At 47.3% G+C, this 20,036-nt stretch overlaps 6 protein-coding genes across 6 annotated transcripts; 3 read left to right on the top strand and 3 right to left on the bottom strand.

The window, feature by feature from the left end:
• Positions 1–1,680: 1,680 nt before the first annotated feature.
• On the bottom strand, positions 1,681–4,089 carry LHYA1_G006049 (uncharacterized protein; the record flags this gene model as incomplete). The annotated part of the gene is made up of 2 exons (XM_031150990.1): positions 1,681–3,830; positions 3,906–4,089. The coding sequence occupies 2 exons, from the start codon at positions 4,087–4,089 to the stop codon at positions 1,681–1,683; spliced, it is 2,334 nt and encodes a 777-aa protein (XP_031003948.1).
• A 2,473-nt stretch (positions 4,090–6,562) lies between these two features.
• Positions 6,563–9,740, top strand: ADE13 (Adenylosuccinate lyase; the record flags this gene model as incomplete). Its single annotated transcript, XM_031150989.1, has 13 exons — positions 6,563–6,677; positions 6,740–6,852; positions 6,927–7,064; positions 7,149–7,302; positions 7,422–7,441; positions 7,734–7,743; positions 7,889–7,910; positions 8,055–8,392; positions 8,535–8,549; positions 8,919–8,995; positions 9,063–9,216; positions 9,318–9,434; positions 9,538–9,740. The coding sequence occupies 13 exons, from the start codon at positions 6,563–6,565 to the stop codon at positions 9,738–9,740; spliced, it is 1,476 nt and encodes a 491-aa protein (XP_031003947.1).
• A 2,845-nt stretch (positions 9,741–12,585) lies between these two features.
• On the bottom strand, positions 12,586–14,614 carry LHYA1_G006047 (uncharacterized protein; the record flags this gene model as incomplete). The annotated part of the gene is made up of 2 exons (XM_031150988.1): positions 12,586–14,258; positions 14,305–14,614. 2 exons carry the CDS (start codon positions 14,612–14,614, stop codon positions 12,586–12,588), a joined length of 1,983 nt encoding a protein of 660 aa, XP_031003958.1.
• A 1,505-nt stretch (positions 14,615–16,119) lies between these two features.
• Positions 16,120–16,828, top strand: tim17 (Mitochondrial import inner membrane translocase subunit; the record flags this gene model as incomplete). Its single annotated transcript, XM_031150987.1, has 4 exons — positions 16,120–16,188; positions 16,312–16,510; positions 16,566–16,720; positions 16,769–16,828. 4 exons carry the CDS (start codon positions 16,120–16,122, stop codon positions 16,826–16,828), a joined length of 483 nt encoding a protein of 160 aa, XP_031003953.1.
• Positions 16,829–17,285: 457 nt separating this feature from the next.
• LHYA1_G006045 (uncharacterized protein) lies at positions 17,286–17,904 on the bottom strand (the record flags this gene model as incomplete). Its single annotated transcript, XM_031150986.1, has 2 exons — positions 17,286–17,597; positions 17,674–17,904. The coding sequence occupies 2 exons, from the start codon at positions 17,902–17,904 to the stop codon at positions 17,286–17,288; spliced, it is 543 nt and encodes a 180-aa protein (XP_031003955.1).
• Positions 17,905–18,622: 718 nt separating this feature from the next.
• RED1_1 (NADP-dependent oxidoreductase) lies at positions 18,623–19,935 on the top strand (the record flags this gene model as incomplete). Its single annotated transcript, XM_031150985.1, has 4 exons — positions 18,623–18,745; positions 18,850–18,931; positions 19,051–19,587; positions 19,637–19,935. The coding sequence occupies 4 exons, from the start codon at positions 18,623–18,625 to the stop codon at positions 19,933–19,935; spliced, it is 1,041 nt and encodes a 346-aa protein (XP_031003954.1).
• Between the last annotated feature and the right edge of the window lie 101 nt (positions 19,936–20,036).

Below are 20,036 nucleotides of genomic sequence, written 5' to 3'. Positions count from 1 at the left end.
AGCCCCGCGTTGTCATCTGCCAGATCTTATTCCTAGCTGTGGCGAACAAGGTTGCATTGGAGTCCCCAACATGGTCCTATCTAGACAGATCTTTTTACTTGCGAAGGTTCATGCTGATTGATCTTCAGTACTCCTCCTCAAATGTGGAATAAGAGAGGTAATTAATGCTATACTTATTAACCGGTATTGTCTGGATAAATGTCCTCCACACAGGGTCTGGGGGTAGGGGTTGCATGCCTGCAGGAACTTATCTCGATACCCTCTCACAAAATCAGGCTAAGGGTTAGACTATCCTAGGTCTTATGTAGATTTTACTATATAAGCTATATAAAGGGAACATATATTATAAATAGACCCTCTTTATAAGATGCTATCCTATATGCCTAATAAGTGCACCAGGTATGTATTGCATACTATGCACAAACCCAAGTATTTACAGATCTTAGCTATTATTGCATAGTAGTATCTAATGGCGAATTACAATTATAGCAAACTTTATCTAGGAAGCCTAAATGCTTGAAAACAATTGCACTTCGCGTCGTTAAGTACAAACAGCAGGCCTTGCATTTCACGTTCAAATTCACATTCAACAAGCTGCCGGCATGCCGGGGGTATATATAATTGAATAGACAAAACTCCAAATACACCAACGTGTAATGGTGCATTGGTCTAGGTTTCTTCAAGAATTAATCGTCGAACTCGTTCGAGGGTGTCCTAACCTACTCTTTTTTTCTTTTTTGCATTCGTTATTAAAGTACTCAGCGAAGCGAGCTAAGGAGGAAAACCGGCTATTATAGCGTATTTGGAAGTAAATTAACCCAAATTTATCTTGTATTTGGATTATCTATCTGTGCGTAACGCGCTAGCAATCCCAATTATCGATAAAATATGCTTACAGAGGTACATTTAGTAATTTAAGGCAAGGTATGTTAGGTACGATCCCTAACGGTTCCTTGCCTAGACACTTTGATCATCAATCGCCCTTCCCCACCATGTATGAAATACATGCCTTAGTTTCCCTTTAGAAGGTTCCAATTCATCATTTCATTACACATATCTAACCGGTATTTTTTGCGTTGACGAACCATTCATTGCATTGGTATTCTCCTCTTCCTCGCTTAAATGCCCCTTTCCTACCTTCCCCTCCTCTCCCCAACCCCTTTCTTTTCTAGAAAGACAGCAGGAGGGCTATCAGTTATGTTTAGTATACCGCACGTCGCGAAAAACCATTAACATAGCATCGAGTGGTTTTTCCTCTTCCGAATTTTAAAGGTTGGATGGGAAGTGCTCTTTGTTCAGTTGTGTTAGATCTCACTGCAGCATGCTTTTTGAATGTGTACCTAAGATAGACAAGGATGCGAATTATTGCGAGGTTAGAAGTTTAGACTATGTAAGAGGTGTATCCTAAAGGGATAATGTAGATTTGTGTAATAGAGAAGCATTACTTATCACAATGAATTCGGGTCACATAATAGAACGCGTGGGACGCTTCCAAAAAGGCATATCCATTCATGCTATTTGAGGTGAGTATCCTGTGTCTCTACCCTACACTACCATTCCATGTCCAATAGCGATAGCCAACCTGTTACTCCCTATTTATGCTATACAAATATTCTCCCGGCCTTACAATCTGACCTTCCCTTCCTAATATGTGCGCAAAACCAACACATTATATCCCCTTCAAAGCCCAATCGAATAATAGTCATCGTCCTCGTCATCAGAATCCCCCACAAATACCGGCGGGCCCGGTACACTCTCGCCCAACAATCCTTCAGGCAACATCTGGCTCTTGGTCAACAGCTGCGACGACGCCATTGAATACGGTACCAGCGATTCCGGTCCTTGGTAATCATCTGCTGCTGAGCGTGGTGTCGGGGATCGGAGGGGTGTGCTGGAGGGAATGGGACGTCGGGGTGATTCGAAGATGATATCGGTGGGTGAGGAGTGACGCGGGGTCTGGGATTGGGTGAGATCGACCGTGGTTGCTTGAGATGGGCCGGGGATTCGGGGTTTGATGGGTGTAAGTTCTTGTTCGCTTTCTTGCTGGCTTGAAGGGATAACTTCGTCAATATCTGGGTCTTCGGATTTGATGATTTGGCTGGAAAGGACGATTTCGGGGCCGTCGCGGCCTTCCAAAACTTGGCTTGAGACAGCCTGAGGAGAAACGTGTTCGTTTGAGTTGGCAACCTGGCTGGAGGACGGCTCTTGGGGCTGAGTAAATTGTTGAATCGTGCTCATAAGTTGCTCTCCAGCCTCTTGGGTATCAGTAGCTGAGGACGGAGGCGTGCTTTGGTTGGAATCAGGACCAAATACTGGTGGCATAAGATTCGCCATGAGTTGATCCAGGACAACTGGCCGGACCCAGTTAAACAGACCTGGTGCCTTTTGTAGCCATTCATTCGATTTCAGTTCTGATAATGAGAGAGGATTGGCAAGCTCATATAGTGCAAGAATCTCGTACGCGTAGCTTTTTCCGCCTTTACTGGCGTTAAATTCCGCGTCCCCTTCGCCACTTTCACTCAAAATCTGGCTAGGAAGCTTGACAGGACCGATTACAGCCATGTATCTCAAGGTCGATAGTGGTGCCGTCTCATACATCCATATTCGTGACACCGTGGGTGGTAAAGGCCGACCGAACGTGTTGTGGTTTCTCGTTCCGTCCAGGAAACCTACCACTCTAGTAGGATGGATTGAAACAAAGACATCCGAGTTCAATGTCCTGGGGGCCATAAATTTCATATCTTGACTCGTCAATCGCTGGCTCTCCATAATCTGGGTCCTCTCTTGGAAAGTGTTTTCTTCTAATCCATCCAACTCTTCAGACTTTTCCACCTCCTGCACTTTTTCCACTTCGGTTGCTTGAACATCTTCTGAGCTGCTAGCGAGATCGAGAAGCCTGCCAGCCTCCACCTGTGTCTCGGGGCCGATTTCGCCGTAACAAGTTTCTGGTCCTAGGTCGTTAAAATCCTGGGAATCAGTATGCACCGACTCCCGTACTTCGGGTTCCTGTTCTTCTGTATTTTGCTTGTGATGCTCTCCCGAGCTAGCTTGGAAACGCTCCTCAGGTTCTAAGGCTTCTTCTTCATCACTCTCAGCATCCGAGTCCAAAATTTCGGTTATTATAGTCCGTCCTTGTGACGCTTGAGGTAATCGGGAAGATTTCCTCCCTACGGCTGGTGATGAAACAGACATATCCTCACCGTCTTCGGGTATAGCGAATCTAACGCTTTTGGCTGGACTGGATTTTTTTGCGGGTGTCGATGGCATTATAGTACTTTGCGTTTCGGTGATACTATCAAAAGTATCCTTGACTTCGAGTCTAGGAAGTTTACCAGCACTCTTTTCATTTCTTCGACCTGTGCTGAAGGGTATGGCAGCATTGATAGACATTTCCTTCAGAGGCGAACGTCTTGCAGAGCCTTTTGAGTGCGTTGATAATGGGGTTGCTGGCGATTCAGAGGACGGGATTTCCTGACGGAAGATCCGACGAGGCGTCTGAGGAGGAGGCATCGTACTGGAAGCCTGGGTTCTGCGTGGTGATATTCGTCGCACTGGAGAAGCAGGCTGGAGGAGCCTTGGGACTCTGTTGGGACCGTTGAGGGATTGTGAGGAATTTGGGCCATCGTATATATCATAGTCATGATTTTCTTCATTGTCCAGATTATCTTCGGCCGACGTGAAACTCCAGTCCATCTGACTTATTGTCTGCGTCAGGTATTTCGGGGGATTATCCGGCTTGTCTCCCATGGTCTTTCTCCTCTTATTCCCTCGTTTCTTAGACTTTTCCTCATAGTCCATGTCATCCCCTTCCTCTTGTAATGACTTCCTGCCTGTACTTCGCGTTTTCCTAATTTGTCTTTCGGGAGAGTCCACTTCTTCTTCTTCTTCCTCATGTGATAACGAACTGAGAGTCACCCATCCCATTTGCGTGAGAGTATCATCGTCCTTTGCATTGGCAACCCGACGACCACTCTTCTTCCCGTATGACTTCACGACTTTCTTCTGCTCTGGAAGCTTGCTTTGACGTTTGGGCCTTGCGGATTCGTAGACGCGATCTGGTGGAGCGCTGACTCTTTTCTTGGGTGGCATTATTGAGATTTGCGAGCGTCGTGTTGTGTATCTTCTGTATGTTTTGTGAGTTTAGCACGATTAGAGTCATTCTTTTAGTCGACGCGTCGCTGAGCATGACTTCGCGTGGCCCACGCGTCTGGCGGATGACTAAAAAGGTGGACCTACCCCTCCTTCCTACCTAAAATGTAACTCCTCTTCACTTCCCATTCATATTTTCTCGTAAATCAAGATCCGGTCATGAATCAAGTGATATATCAAAACAATGCTTGCTGGACCTAGGAATGATTCTATTCTCAGCCAAGGTTCACGGGTAGAAGAATACCTCCATTCAAACTCCAATTCAAACTCCAAAAGGCGTCCAGGGTGTTATTTCTGTTCCTATAGTAAATAGGTGGGCTTTGTAAATGTTTCCGGAAGCTATATGGCACTTCTAAAGGCAAGCACCTCGATCCTTCCTCCTTTATTTGCGCCATGATTCCTACGTGTTACGACTTATTTTCCCTCCGTATTGTACCCCCAACCAGTATCCAGAGGTTAGACCCCTTTATCTTAGTTGGACTTGCGTTGTCGTAGTCCGTTGCAACGAGTCCTAGGGCCTTTGATATTCTAGAAAATGTGAGATATCTTTGCAGAATGCTGCATGCTCTTCCCTCAACCCAAAGGCCACTCATGGTATTATAGCAACCGCCAGAGGGCCATCATCTCCTCATACGCCCCGCTATCTCAACCCTCAACCAAGGGACCCTTGTGTGGAGATATAGAGTCCTCGGGACACTCTCAATGACGCTGTCCAATTTATTCCTGCTATCTCCATTTGGATACCTAATGGTAGGTAGTATTGAATTGATCTGCTATCAGTCTGAACAGAAAAAGGACGCACAACACCACCACGAATATGATGGTTCTCTGCGAAGCAGCAACCACTGATCTGCCCAGGGGCCTTACACTAAGATATGCCGGCTGACACCGTTATCGTCAACGCGTCTTCCTTCACCATCCTCCGCATCGACGAAATGATACAATATGGAGGGAACGTCACTTGTAGCAAAGAGAGGCCACTTCGATATCAGCTTTGATTCTTGCCATCATCGGGATGGCGAGCCTTGCGAGAAGAAAGTAGATCGAAAAACGACGCGTCTCGAGGTACCGGACGAATCTGCACGAGTCCCGTGCTGGAGATGTGTGATGTTGAAGATCAAAGCGAGCAGAGTCTCTCACAGGCTTATTGTGATCTTCTGCAGTCTACTGACGTAGGTATTTTGGTTAGTGCGATGATTCGGATGCGCACTGCTGCTGCCACGAATACAGCAAAACCACAGGGCCTGAATGGGCGGAAGTTGGATGTCACTCGCACCAATTAGAGGAGAAACTGAAGAATGCTTCTCCAGGTACAAGACTCCTGCAGCCAATTACTCCAGTACAAAAGATGTAACTCGCTGTAGATTGCCGCGCCTCGGTGAAAAAGAATGGCAGAAGAGGATTGAAGTATTTGCGCAGGGTTATATCGATGGTGGGGATGACGAGACAGACCCAACAGAAGAAGAGCGTCTTGAGCTTCTTGAGCTCATTCGGGAACGTCGGGAAAATGCAGGTCGAGACGAATTTGATGACTCGTCGGACGACTCGGGAAATGAGGACTAGGAAGACCGTGATGGAACCATCCAATTCGATTTCCGTCTCGCCCGTGCCTCGGTGGGAAAGATGCAGTTAAGTTCCGTGCTTAAGGCAAACTACCCCTTATGAACGACTTTCGCAAGAGGAGCCGAGCATAGACGACATGCTTAGTGAAAACAGCGATACAGATATTTTAATAAGGAAATGAGGCCCAGTACCCGAAAAGCTTGGGACTACAAGTATAATCGGCAAATGAAGGTGATTTTGCAGGCAAAATCCCACGAGCCATACCTCCGTACATCAATAAGTAGTAAGTATGTACGTCTTTGTAGGACCACAGTTCTGATGGACCTTTGCAGGCGTCTCAAGATCGAATGGAAAGTTCAGCGGTCAGTCTTATGATATACTCAACAAATGATAAAAAATCATGACTACTATTCTAGGAAGACGTGGTAACTCACAACACTCTTGGAATTGCGTCACAGAAACTGCCGCTACTCCGGAAGATAAACGTTTGCTTTTAGAAATGCTTTTGGTACCATACATACCTAGATACTATTATGAGGAGAGAATCAAAGATCAATTAATTAAACTTCATGTGTAGGATCTAATATGAGAAGAAAAGCCCAAGGTTAAGACTTTTCATTAAGTATATGTAGGTAACTACACCTACCTATATATATCCCGTCCTCACCGCCTTTAAGCGCTAGTCAATTCGGGTGATCACACGACCCCGCGTTGTGGCAGAAAACTTTGAAAACACCAAGATCCAGATCCTGGCCTCGCCTCGTCCCGCACTGCACCACTCCACTTCTCTCTCTTCTCCCTCTCGAACCACTTTTTACATTCATTTCACGGCGCACCGAACATATACAACATGTCTGGCAACGATACCTATCAAACGCCTCTGGCTTCGCGCTATGCGAGTGCTGAAATGAAAACCATCTTCTCCGCGAGAACTCGATCGAGTACTTGGCGACAACTTTGGGCAAGTTCTAACTCACCCCCACCAATTGCTCTATGGTTACTAATTTCTCTCAGGTCTGGCTTGCAGAAGCCGAGAAGGAGCTTGGAATTGATATCTCGGACGAGGCGATCGCACAGATGAAAGCGCATATTACAATGACGGATGAGGACTTCGTTGTTGCTGCCGTAGAGGAGAAGAGGGTTCGTGGGAATTGTTGCGGATATAGCCAACGGCCAATGGTTAACGTTTCGCTAACTTTGCCTCTTTACAACAGCGCCGACACGACGTTATGGCCCATGTTCACGCGTTTGGTCTGGTCGCACCAGCTGCTGCTGGAATCATAGTGAGCAATCTCATAGACCATTCGTATCCTTATTTCGCCAAATTTGCCCGTCTCAATGGGCCTTCAGATGTTCTAAAAACTCCGGGATGCCAATTGAATGCTTCTACGCCCAAATTTCTTCATATAGCGTCGCTGACTACGGCGAAACTGTAGCATTATGGAGCCACATCGTGCTATGTCACTGACAATTCCGACCTCATCTTCCTCCGCGACGGCCTTGACCTCATCCTTCCCAAACTCGCCACGATCATTTTTAAACTCTCGCAGTTTGCAATCGAGTACAAGGACATGCCGACTCTAGGATATAGTGCGCCCCACCTTTCTCTATTTCCCCTTCTCTATTTTGCTGCATTAGGAATCTCGAGAGAGTGTTATTCTCTGGTCTCTCATTTTTATAAAATAAATGTAGTACTAACTCCTTGATAGCACATTACCAACCAGCCCAGGTACGTGATTTTTAGATTCGATAAGCCCAGGGATCTCATAAATGGCACCAGTCTGGCACATACGGCACCAGTGCTAGAAATTGAGACTTCGAAGAGATTGTTACGCGTCCTTGGACCTGCGAAGCTATTTCTGTCAGAGGCTTTCATGCTGATCACTAAAGGCGGCAATTGGTGTGCCAGTTCATATAGTGCAGCATGCTTCACTGAAAATCTCCTCGCAATCCCCGAGACTTCTGATTTCAAACATTGATATGCACATTTACATGGAAATTTGACTAACCCATATTTACAGCTTATTACAGGTAAGCCTCCTTCTCGGAGGGACATGTTATCCGGATGTATTTGGAGAGTTGACTGCTCCTGAACTATTGTCTCAACTCCCGTGGATCAATTTTTCAACTCCCAAAACACATTATACTAAGTAATACTGACCCTGTTGTGATATAGTGGGTCGTCGTGCCGCGCAATGGTGAGAAATTCCTATTATATCATGTTTTTCTGGAGTCATAAGACTTGTTTGTAGGGCGTATTTATTACAGAAACCCTAAGTGTTTCATGGCTCTTGAATCATTGTGAACTTCTCAAACTGTAAAGCTAACCTCATACTTCGTAGGATTCAAGACCTGCTTATGGTCTTGGAAGACATCACCCGCGCTCGCTCGGATCTTCGATTTAGGGGGGCTCAAGGTACGACTGGAACTCAAGCCTCCTTTATGGAAATATTCCATGGGGATGGTGACAAGGTCGACAAGCTCAACGACATCCTCTGTGCCAAGGCTGGTTTCCCCACCTGCTATTCGATTTCCACCCAGACCTATACCCGTCTCGTCGACTTGAGAGTAGTAAATGCTCTGTCTGAATTTGGTGATGTTGTTCAAAGGATCACGGGCGATATTCGACATCTCGCCTCACAAAAAGAGATGGAAGAGCCCTTCGAGAAAGATCAGATTGGTAGGTTTATTCTCATCCAAATTTGCCGAAGTCTAGTAGAGGAACTGCTTTAGGAGTTGATATGGCGGCTCCAGAGACAACTTCCAGGCTCCTCAAATTTTTCCAATCATTCAATTGTTTACTCTACTAATTTTCTATGCAGGATCGTCAGCTATGGGTAAGTTTGGAAAGCCCTCAATCGGTTTGCTTACAAAGAAGTGACACTAACTCTAAATCTAGCCTACGTAACCAACCCCCCAATTTGATTTCGCTTTATCGGCACTTCTGAATAGTGTTCTATTCTTTCGGCTGCTGAATTACCCGGAAACATTATGCTAACTGTTTTGTAGAAAAGGAATCCTATGCGCTGTGAGAGAATCGCTGGTATGCAACTTCTCCTAGCATCTCATTTCATTTTCCGGGTGTATTTAGGAGTTTCATCGCTCTTTTGGAAGTCTCGAAAGTTCCGAGGCCCTAGGAACGACTCCTTAACCTCTATATTCTAAATGTCTTTCTCGATCAAGCAATCCTAACTCTGCGAATTTAGGTCTCGGTCGCCACCTCTCCAATCTCAACAAGAATGCCTCTAATACGTACTCTGCGCAATGGTTTGAGAGGACTCTGGTAAGATTAATCTTCAATCACCCAAAGGCTTTTATGACAGCAGATGCTAATTCCAATTTGCCTATAGGATGACAGTGCGATCCGAAGAATCACCATCCCTGAGGCATTCCTGTCCGCTGATGCTATTTGCATGACGCTAGACAATGTCGTTGGCGGACTGGTCGTCTACCCAGCTAGAATCCATAGCAGGGTAATGGAGGAGCTACCCTTCATGGCCACAGGTACGTCAAATACTGTTTATAGAATGGGACTTCTAGCGAAGTGATAGGAGCTCAGCCTCGCAGAAGACTGCAGCAAAAAATCATACTAATTCGTCGGGCAGAGAATATTATTATGAAGTTAGTTAGTTTGGGCAAGTCGAGACAAGATGCTCATGAAGAGATCCGTGTCTTGAGTCACCAGGCTAGCGATGTTGTCAAGAAGGAGGGCGGCAAAAACGGTAAGTTCCCAATTCTCAACCATGTACTCGACGTCTTCATCCAGAATGTCTTAAACCTTCCAAGAGCCCTTTGACAATATATGCTAATATCACATATCCATAGACCTAATCGAAAGAATCAAGAAAACCCCCTTTTTCCAACCAATCATTGGTGAAGTTGACGCTATGCTCGAGCCAAAGAACTTCATCGGCAGATGTCCCGAGCAAGTCTTACGATTCTGCGGTAAAGGTAGCGAGGTTGAGAAGGCTTTGGAGCCGTATAGGAAGCACATTGCGGCCAGTAAGGAGGTTGAGTTGGCGGTTTAGATGCATGCATGTGTACAATAGATACACGGGGTGGCGTTTCAGTTGGTTAGACAAATAGTGGCGAGGAAACATTGAATATCTTTACGGCATAAAAAGTGGCTTACCAGCAACCTCCCAGTCGTGCCATCAGGTGAGACATTCATCGTGGGGGCGGGGAAGTTTCTGCCTCCTCGGCTCTGGGCTTTGAGCTCAAACTAACATGGCATCGGCTTTGCACTTTGCTAGCTTCCTTCCAAAAATCTCCTTTTCCCCGAGACCAGTCCCTGTGACACTCAATCTTCACAACACCCGAGCTGACACCCCTCATTCCATTCCCCAAAGCCAGTGAATCATTCCTCTCACCCCCGTGAATGACTCACCCACACTCCGGTCCAGCAGCCTATATCTAGCCTCCTTTTTCCGAACATGCCATACATCCACACTGCTCGGCTGCTTCACTATTAAGAGCCTGCTTGCTTCCGGCAGGGTTAAGCAGCTACCATATAACCCCCCTGTTAGTAAACTAACTAGCGTGCCAACAAGACGAATACTGATAACGGTGTTGCTAGGAAAGGGGCTGGGGAAGGTGAATAAATGGATGGGATGGTGATATTGGGGGGTTGGGAGGGGACTTAGATAGAGATTGGGATGTGGATAGATGATTGATGATGGTTGTAGATGAATGAATGAATGAATGAATGAATGACTGAATGGAGGTTATTGACCGTGTATAATAGGGGGTAGCGATGAAGTAAAGTCGTTCAGCTTTAAGTCCTAGCTAGGAAGAATGAAGAGTTGCTAAGTGATATATATATTAAGGTTGTGACTGATGAATGATGACTTTATTTGAGGATAATCGATGCAAAAGTAGGAGATCATGAGCTAGGCACAATTGTGCTCTGGTTCTTTCCGGCTTCCATGGCCAGGATCCACAATCTACTACTGCCCTGCTAGATGTCTTCCAGCCCTAGTAGAGGCTCTCCTTAAGCAATGCACATGTATTGCGAAGATGTGGTAGGTATGAAGAGAATAAAGCGCCATCTCCATCAGGACTTAGGAGTCAGGAGTGTGATTTTGTTCCCTAAAGCACCCCACCCGGGGCCACTCCCGACTCCACCACATTTGTAAAAATGCAAGAGGACACATCATCAACCTTCAGGATCAGGAATGATCGTTGCATATTGCACCTCCGGCGCGCCCCAACCCGGCAACTCTTCTGCCTTACGATCAATCCATTGCTTCACGTGCTCGATTTTGAAGAAAGGATTTGCAACGTCTGGAGAGTCGGCGGGCTCGTGTACCGGGATCACTATCTTTTCCTCCGCGAAACTTGCTCTCAATACTACTTTCTCGCGTGCCAGAACTTCGTCATCAGGCAGTCCCCCCCTCAACAGCAATTCTCTCCGCTTACGTATCTGCTCTTCGTTAAGAGGAGCTATGTAAACCTTCATTTTTGGCTTATTAGCTAGCCTAAGCGTCTTCAAGGCGCCAAAGTCGGTGAGCACCAATCGCGCATCTGGTTTCGGTGCTGGACGCGGTGCTCCTACAAGCCTGATTGGGCCGCCTCTTCTGGCCGCCCATGCGTTGAGCGATATGAGCACGTGTTGGATATGGTCGATGGCCTCCTGGAACAGGAATTTTTGGATCGTCTCCCCCTGATGAATTCCATACCAGATGGCCCAGTTGAGGTTCAGGACATCCGTCTCGTAGTTTGCATAAGGGGACCGCGGGGATCTGTTTCCCATGCCTTGGATTTGAAGCCATCGTTCGCCGGGCGACGAGCGGACGGAAAATGTAATGTCGTCTTTTCTGGACTTTGGAACGCGACGAAAGCAGGGTCTATATATATTTAGTAGAGCGTTTCTTGCCTCGTGGCAGACACGAGCTCGGTGATAGGAGGGCGGGGTAGGACGTGGGAGCGCTGGTCGATGGTGTGAAGCCATATTTTGTCACGAAGCTCAGGGGGAAGGTTGGGGAATAGTGGGAAACTGTTGGTAGGTTGCATTGTGACTATATTATATAACAATAATTTTTGAGAGAAGAGTTAGGGTTGTTCAAGATTGGGCGTTGGAAAGTTAGAGGATGAGAGGATGAAGAACCAAGGATGTGTTGGATTGATGCCTACGATCACATGACTACGATTCCGGGTCCAAAAACATGGCGTGTTCTGTTCCCAATAATATTACTGTAATCATAATCATAAATTAACTATATAAAATTAGATCTGAACAGAAAATACGATCACCAATTCCCATCGAGCTTTGGCTACCAGCTTCCTATTACATATCTCAGACAAACGAAGCAGCCTGCAGACTCTGATTGGGTATGACTATGGTAATATTATCTCGACGGAAATCGGGCACGTACTTCAGAACGTGGAATGAATGATTCGACAGTGTGGGGGAGATATTATCGTGCGAATGAATGAATGAATGAAGGAAGGGAAAGTATGACAGCAAGCGATGTACTTTCAATCCTAAAATTGAACGAAATGGAAAATGAAGCACGGGAAAGAGATGGAATTGAGATTGAGATGCCGCCTGGGTAGGTGAGTCCCTTGAACTGCGGGGAAGGCGGGGTCTTGCTCTTGAGCTTCTTGTTTCTCCAGTACCTTGCGCTTACTACAAAAAGAAGTCCGGAGAGAGAGAGAGTATATATATGATAGAACTGTCTTTCGCTTGCTTGTTTTAAGGACCGAAGAGAACCTCGAAACTGGCCCAAACCCCAAAAGCTTCAGAACTATAGCTGCAGTAGCTTTGTTATTACAGTATACAAGAACATAAATCATCATCATCTTAAGGCTACTCATACAACCCCCACCCTCCCTCCCTCCCCCTCCCCTCCTACTCTTCCTATCCGTCTACTTCTATTGCCCGCAAGCATTTTTCTGCGTCTGACAATCTGCAACCGTAACTCCACTCAGCGTTCCCCCATTAACAGCATTCGCACACGCATTAAACTGCACATCGCAACTCCTCTGCACCGCAGCCGCCTCAGCCACAAACGTGTTCCCGTTTACTGAAAAAGGTCTCGTCGAATCCCCGGTGTTTGTCACAGGCGGTGCGGCGATACCGCCAAGCGCTGAAGAACTGGATGTGGAAGTTGATGTTGAACTTGCGCTGTTTGCCGAAGAGGTACCTGTGGCTTTTGCGGTGGAGTTGGAGAATGGGGGAAGAGGTGAAGCGACCTTTGCAGCGGAAGGAGTACTGCTTTCTTTGGCACTTGTGGTCTCGGATGATGCAACGGCGCTGGATGTTTGTACTGCTGCAACGTTACCAGCTACACTGGAGGCAGACACCGAGACGGTAGTCTCAGAAATAACAGAGCCGGTAACAGTAGCGCTCACCGGAACCGTCACAGTCGCAGTAACGGTTGACGGAGCAGGTGGAGCGCTAGCAACAGAAGCAGCGGATCCGCAGTCGTCTTTCTGGCTCGCGCATTCCTCGAACGAAAAGCCCGGTCCAGAGAAACTCGCACATGCGTCGAATTGGTGACCACAGGCTGCAGAAGCAGCAGAAGAGATGTCATCGAAGAGTTCGCCGAAGCAGAAGAAGGATTCTCCTTGCTTGCTGACGGACGGTGGGAGGCCGCCGAGGGACTTGACGAAGATGAAGAATGTTTCGATGACGGTTACTTTTTGTGCGACGATTCCTCCGCTTGATGATCCTTGGGAATTGACTGCTTTCCCCCCGCCCGAGACTTTCGTGGGGGATGAGGCCGAGCCGGCTGAGGGTAGGGTGACTGATCCCGAGTCAGCTTCGGTGGTTGAAGCTTGAGCTCCTTTTCCACCCTTTCCGCCATTTCCAGCAATAGCGGTGGCTGAAGCGGCAATGGATGTGGTGTTCGAGAATGGAGCCACTTTCACAGCTGCAGAAGTCGTGACAGAGACTGAAGACTGAACCTTGGCTCCTTTTCCAGCCTTAGTTGTAGCCGAGGCGACGGATGTTGAACTTGAAGCCCCGTTTCCCTCAACCACTGCGCCAGTCGGGCCTGGATTGTCAACAGCACTTTGAGCGGCAGCCGCTGCAGCTTCACCTCCAGAGCCGTCGTTAGAAGCCGCATTCGCGGTGGTTCCGCTCCCAACAACAGTGAACTTGGAGCAATCGTCAGCTGTCCCTCGCTGTGCGACAGGCATCAAGACAGCCTGATGGTTCGAAGCGGACGCCATGGTGCAGACTCGGTAGTTACCTGCTGGGAGACCACCGGTCACGGTAGCTTGGAGCAGGCCCTTTCCGTTACCGGCGTCGTTGATTCCTTTGAAGAAGGCAAACTGTGTGGGGTCCAAAGCAGTTGTAGGGTTGAGGGAAGCGCCCATATCCTGTACAGTGACGTGTGTGTGGCCCACGACTTGACCGCCTTGGAGTTGCTGAGGAGCTGAATAGTAGGTGGCATCAGCATTGGTGAAAGATCCAGCGACTAGATTTGCCACCTGAACAGTGATGTTGAATGTAGTATCAGACTGGATGGTAGCGCTAGCATCTACGGGAGAGATAATGATGGAAGAGACCATGGCTGTCTTAGCGGGAATGTCCCCCATGGCTATAAGTGTAAGCAATGTCCAAACTTCTTAGAACTGAATACTTACGAATTCCATTGCAGGACCCCGCCACGATCTGGAGGCCATTGGTGAGGGTCTTTCCGGAACAGTTGTTGATGAAGTTGTTGGTGGAAGTCTTGGACAAGGCTTGACCAACTTCAGCCGCTCCGATCTCGTTGCTTCCATCCAAAAAGGATCCAGTTTGGATAGCATTAGCGGCAAGGACTGTTGCTGTCAAATCGGTGTTTTGACGTCTGTGTAATACGCCGCCGTGGAGGTGATTTATATTGAGAGCAGACCGGGCTTCAATCAGACTGGCTGATGCCAACAGGGCAACCTTGAGGGATGCGGTCAACATGTTGTATGTAGAAAAGGGTATCTAGGTACAATTTAAAATGGAAAAAGTTATATAATGGGCCGGCCTGTTGTAATTGTGTGTAGCGACGTAGTCGTGGAAGTGAAAGACAATGTATATAGGTCAACTATAAAAGAATGTATGTGTACTAGGTACCAAAGAACGTGGTTCGAAAAATTCGATGAAGAAAAGAGCGCTTTGCTGAGAGGCGGCCAAGCTTTTTATATCTCCATAGCAAGAGGAGGGTCTCACAAAAAGAAATGAGCATAGGTACACTGAGGCGCCGTCAAGACAAGCGTTCAAACAGGGGAGGAAACTACCCGCCTTCGTGCAGCAACCCAACTCCTCAGCCTCGCTGCTTCATATGTCCATGCTGATCGTTTCGGTTTCGAGGGACAGACTTGCAGGTGCAGGTGAGGGGTAGTAAACTTGAGGGTAGATGACTGTGCTTCTTAGAGGGACACTTGAATCATGCATCACATAAATTAAAGTATGTCGAGCCGGCCTGTTGGCGGTCGTAGATCAATGCACATCAGATCTGTTCATGTACTCCTGTATCATGTCTGCGCTCTGATACGGCCTCCTCTCGCTTCTGCCGATGTAGCCGCAGGAGACCTCGAAATGCAACTTCAACTTTGAAGGCTATGCGCGCATAGATAATCGCGTTGAGACTAAACAAGAAGAATAGGCAGTTTCGAGTAACTGAGATGATAATTTAGCAATATATACATGATAAATGTAAACTTTCTGTGCGCATCGTGTCTTCAGACTCTGGATATCAATGTTGATTCATGATGCTTTGCCGCCAATGATCCCCTCTCCCGCGCAACGCACGTTTCATCGCCAAAACGCGAGACGCTGTGATCAGGGGCCGTTAGAAATCAGACGAACGGCTTGAAATTATCAGACGGAGCACCATGGACTGTGTAACATCTGGTTAGCAGCTGCCATTGGTGGAAAGCGCAGGATCCCTTGGTCAATGAGACTGGAGAGTTTCGCGGCCAAGGTCCTTCTGGCAAGTGGTAACGATGATTCCCAACCAGGAGTCAGACATATGAGACCAATAAGCATCGGACCACGGCACAGAGGAGGTGTTAGTACTATACAGTACTTCGAAGTACTGTAGAATGGAATCTTGAGACATGAGGAACATGGACGGTGTTGAGATGAATGAGATGGATGAGATACTGTACTGTACGATACTGTAGGAGATCCTTATCTTATCAAGGAGGCAAGGTCACGGGATATTATCATCGCAATGAGGTTTAGCGTCATCTCAAAAATCCTTAGCCTTGATGTTCTTTCCAGCGCAGGCAGGGTAAAAAGATACAAGTCAACGAGAACATTCAGCGACCTACCTAATTGTCGAGCCAGCCATACCTCGTGCCAAATCTATACTCGAATCTCCAGTCTTTTTAGAGGTCGCTATCGACTCCCGCGATTGGAACTGTAGAAAGGACGAATACAAAGGAGGCGATATCAAGATCATTATCAAGACATCATAGAAGATGGATCACACGCGAGACCCGTGTCCTTGGGTGGCCTTGAACGATTTCGGAGGAGCGTTTTGTATGGGAGTATGTAATCCTTCCTTCCTCATCATCTCTACAAGAGATTTGGAAGATTCAAGACCGACGACTCCAGCTTTGCTCCTGTAATCATCACCACAGAACCGCAGCTAATATTCATCCTGCGCATAGGCAATAGGAGGAGCAGTATGGCACGGTGTCAAAGGCTTTCGAAATTCCCCATACGGCGAGAGACGGATTGGTGCCCTCACAGCCATCAAAGCCCGAGCGCCAGTGTTGGGAGGAAACTTCGGTGTTTGGGGAGGGTTATTCTCGACGTTTGATTGTGCAGTGAAAGGAATGCGGAAGAAGGAGGATCCATATAACGCCAGTACGTGCTACTGATGAAGTTTGGAATGTTGAGAATGGGGCTGACAATTCTCCAGTTATTGCAGGTTTTTTCACGGGAGGAGCTCTGGCTATTCGAGGAGGTGCAAAGGCTGCGAGAAACTCTGCTATTGGATGTGCGTGTCTGCTAGCTGTTATAGAAGGCGTAGGAATTGGATTCCAGAGAATGATGGCAGAGAACACACGACTAGATGTACGGATGAACCTCTCCCCTTTTCGGCTCCTGCTAATATTTTTCCAGTTACCACCACCACCCCCACCCGCAGAAAGTGGACAGACTGGATTCCCGGCTATCGCATAAGTCTCTCACACGAACCCCAAAACCTTATGCCATACGCCGCAAATGGCATCTATACCACTCTACTCTTTCTGTCCTGCGCCACGAGAAGGCGAGGACTGTGTATTTTCCTTGGGCTAGGTCTCGCCCATATATCTTGTGTTTGCATAGCTGGAACGGTGTATATTAGACTTTGCTCAGCGAATGGCTGGGTTTACGAATCCTCTAATTGATAAACTGTCCCAAACTTGAAAAAGTTCTTCATGGCATGATTCTGACCCGGATACTCTATCGGAATCGGCAAGCTGCCCTTGAAACAAAGACACTTCTGTCCAAAGACCCCCTATTATCCACCGAAATTACGGGAGAATTGTCAGATGTATTGATTTCAAATCGCAAGTACTGTTCCTCTTCTCTATTCATACACACCAAAGTCCCTCGTCTACATTCCCATCATCCGCTCAACCTCCCTACTTAACCACTACTCACAAGCCCATCTAATCAACTCCTCCAACTTCCCATCCAACACCTTCGCCGCCTCCACCAGTTTCGCATCCCCATTTCCCCCACAAACAAGCGTACTCGGCACCTGCCAACTGACTTCCGTCCCTCTGCCACCCTCCAGCTCCCGAACCAGCAACTCAACCGGCACCGCCAACCCAGCTTTGAGATCATGCTGTAGCATGGTGATGGCAATTAATGGATTGCCTAGGATAATACGCTTCAGTTGAAGACCAGAACCTACCCCGTATAAGGGGAGCCATGCACTGTGGTTAATTTCCTTTTTGATTTGCTTTCGTCAGCCGCCACCCTCTGCTTTGTTCGAGCAGACGGATTGGGAGATAGAATTAGGGGGGGGGGGGACATACCATGAATATCATGAACCCTTTCGAGCCGACAGTTTTCTCTACTTGGGCGATGAACTTCTCCTTGTTGGCTGAGGAGTACGAAGTTATGGACGCGGCGATGGAGGGCCAGGCTTGCGTGTTTGGAGTACCGATTTCGGAGTAGAGTTTTGAGAGGGTTGTGTTGAAGGATGAGGGGGTTATTAGGGTTAGGCGGGTGCCGGTGAAGCTTTCTGTCTGTAATTGGGAGGTCATTGTTGTGGTTGTCAAGTGTTTTGGAGTTGGGATGAAGGGGTTATTTGGTTGGTTGGTGATTTCGTTCTTCGCAGAGCGAGATATTTCTTTTGATTTGGGAGTGGTACTTCTGTAACAGAGTGTGATTTGTTATTAGGAGCAGTATTTGTATCCAACGTTCCTTTTATAATTGAAAGGTTCGCGACTATACACGGAGCCGTTGGCCTTGCTCTCGGCAACGAAAGAGGGGGCTCGATGATTACTAAACCAATGAGCTGGCCATTAACACCACGTTCAAAGATTATTAACCTATTCTACATGAACCAATCCTAGTAATAAAAACAAAAGTAGTCTTCAACAAAATCAATCGGGAACGCTGCATTAGAAGATCAAATGGATCTCACGTGGTTGGGTCAACCCACTTTTTCTGAAAGGAAGGCCCTCCTGCTTCTGTAAGCGGATGATGCGTACGAAACATAACAGGCCAGGTTTCTTGCGTGCTTATCAATCCTCGTTATACCCCACAGGATTGTAAACATACGAGCCATTTATTGAGTGGTAAATTGACTGTAATCTGTTCCGAAAAGAATATATATATTGAAATTACCCCGCCCGAAGTCTCCTGTCACACAGGTTATCAGATCTAACTAGTTTCCCCTCACAGAAGCTACGTACCAAAAGCAACTCCAATAGACGACTTCGACTTCTATTTGCGACTAAGTCCAAATCGATTTCCATCATGACGGAGAACAAGAGTCTCATCTTAGCAAAACACCCAGCCGGCTTTCCAATCCCAGGTGAAGACCTGATCGTCAAGTCTTCCCCCTTCGACATCAATGCCCCGCCACCCGATGGAGGAATTGTCCTCAAAACTATCTATCTCTCCTATGACCCTTTCCAGGCAAGTCCCTTTACACAACCAACCCAATATGAATAGAATAGAATAGTCGCTAACCCGTAATCCAGCGCGGCCGAATGAAGCCTGCCAACCCTGGAGCCTACGCAACCGGCTACACCCTCGGCAGCCCTATTCAGAACGCTGGAATCCGTAACCACCCCTTTCCTCTGTCTCCCATATTTGACTTTGCTGTGTTGTGACTCCCGAAGCGTGTCACATCTCCTTGGCTCTTGATCTCCATACGAAACATAAATACTAATCTGCCGTAGACCGCGTAATATCCTCCTCATCACCCCGCTTCAAACCCAACGATTTGGTAATCGGCCTCTCTGATTTCTCACTATACCAAACCATCCCCAGCAGCCGCGCCGAGAAGCCGCAATCCGCCGGCGGCTTCGACGTGCTCTCCAACCCCCTTGGTCTCGACGAGAAGCTTTTCCTCGGCGCGCTTGGAATGAGCGGTCTCACAGCCTATTCTTCTTTCTATGAAATTGGTAGGCCGAAGAAAGGGGAGACTATTTTCATTAGTGCGGCTAGTGGTGCGGTTGGTCAGATTGTGGGACAGCTGGCGAAAAGAGAGGGGTTGAAGGTGATTGGGAGTGTGGGGAGTGAGCTGAAGAGGAAGTATGTGGTCGAGGATCTAGGGTTTGATGGCGCGTTTAATTACAAGGTTAAGAAGCCGACCGAGGGACTGAAGAGACTGCTCGAGGAGGTGGGAAGTAAGGGGGTGGATATCTATTATGACAATGTGGGAGGTGAGCAGTTGGATGCTGCATTGGGGGTTTCGAATGAGAGGGGAAGAGTTGGTGAGTTTGATCTTGCTTTTCATGTGCTTTCTTGCTGATGAGAGGATAGTGTCTTGTGGGAGCGTTTCCCAGAGTAGTTTGAAGCCAGAAGAAACGTACGGCATCAAGAACATGCCGCTTGTTGTTGCCAAAAGATTGGTTATCAGGGGCTTCATTGTGTATGACGAGGATATGGGACCGAAGTACGCGGAAGAGCACCAGAGAAATTTGCAGAAGTGGATTAAGGATGGAGAAATCACTATCAAGATGCATGTCACCGAAGGTATTGAGAATTCTGCCGAGGGCCTTGTGGGAATGCTGAAGGGAGAGAATTTTGGGAAGGCTGTGTTGAAAGTTTCTGATCTCTGAATTTCACAGTTTGCTTCGTGAGGAGCCGGTCATTAAATTCCAAATCTGCTTTGATATTCTGGACAACAGCATTTCATTACTTTTCTGGTGATATCAAGATC

The sequence above is a fragment of the Lachnellula hyalina genome (assembly GCF_007821495.1).
Source record: "Lachnellula hyalina strain CBS 185.66 chromosome Unknown contig00104, whole genome shotgun sequence".
In the NCBI taxonomy this organism is placed as follows: Eukaryota; Fungi; Ascomycota; class Leotiomycetes; order Helotiales; family Lachnaceae; genus Lachnellula; species Lachnellula hyalina.
The sequence above is the reverse complement of the archived record's forward strand: the minus strand, read 5'-3'. Positions and strand labels throughout refer to the sequence as shown.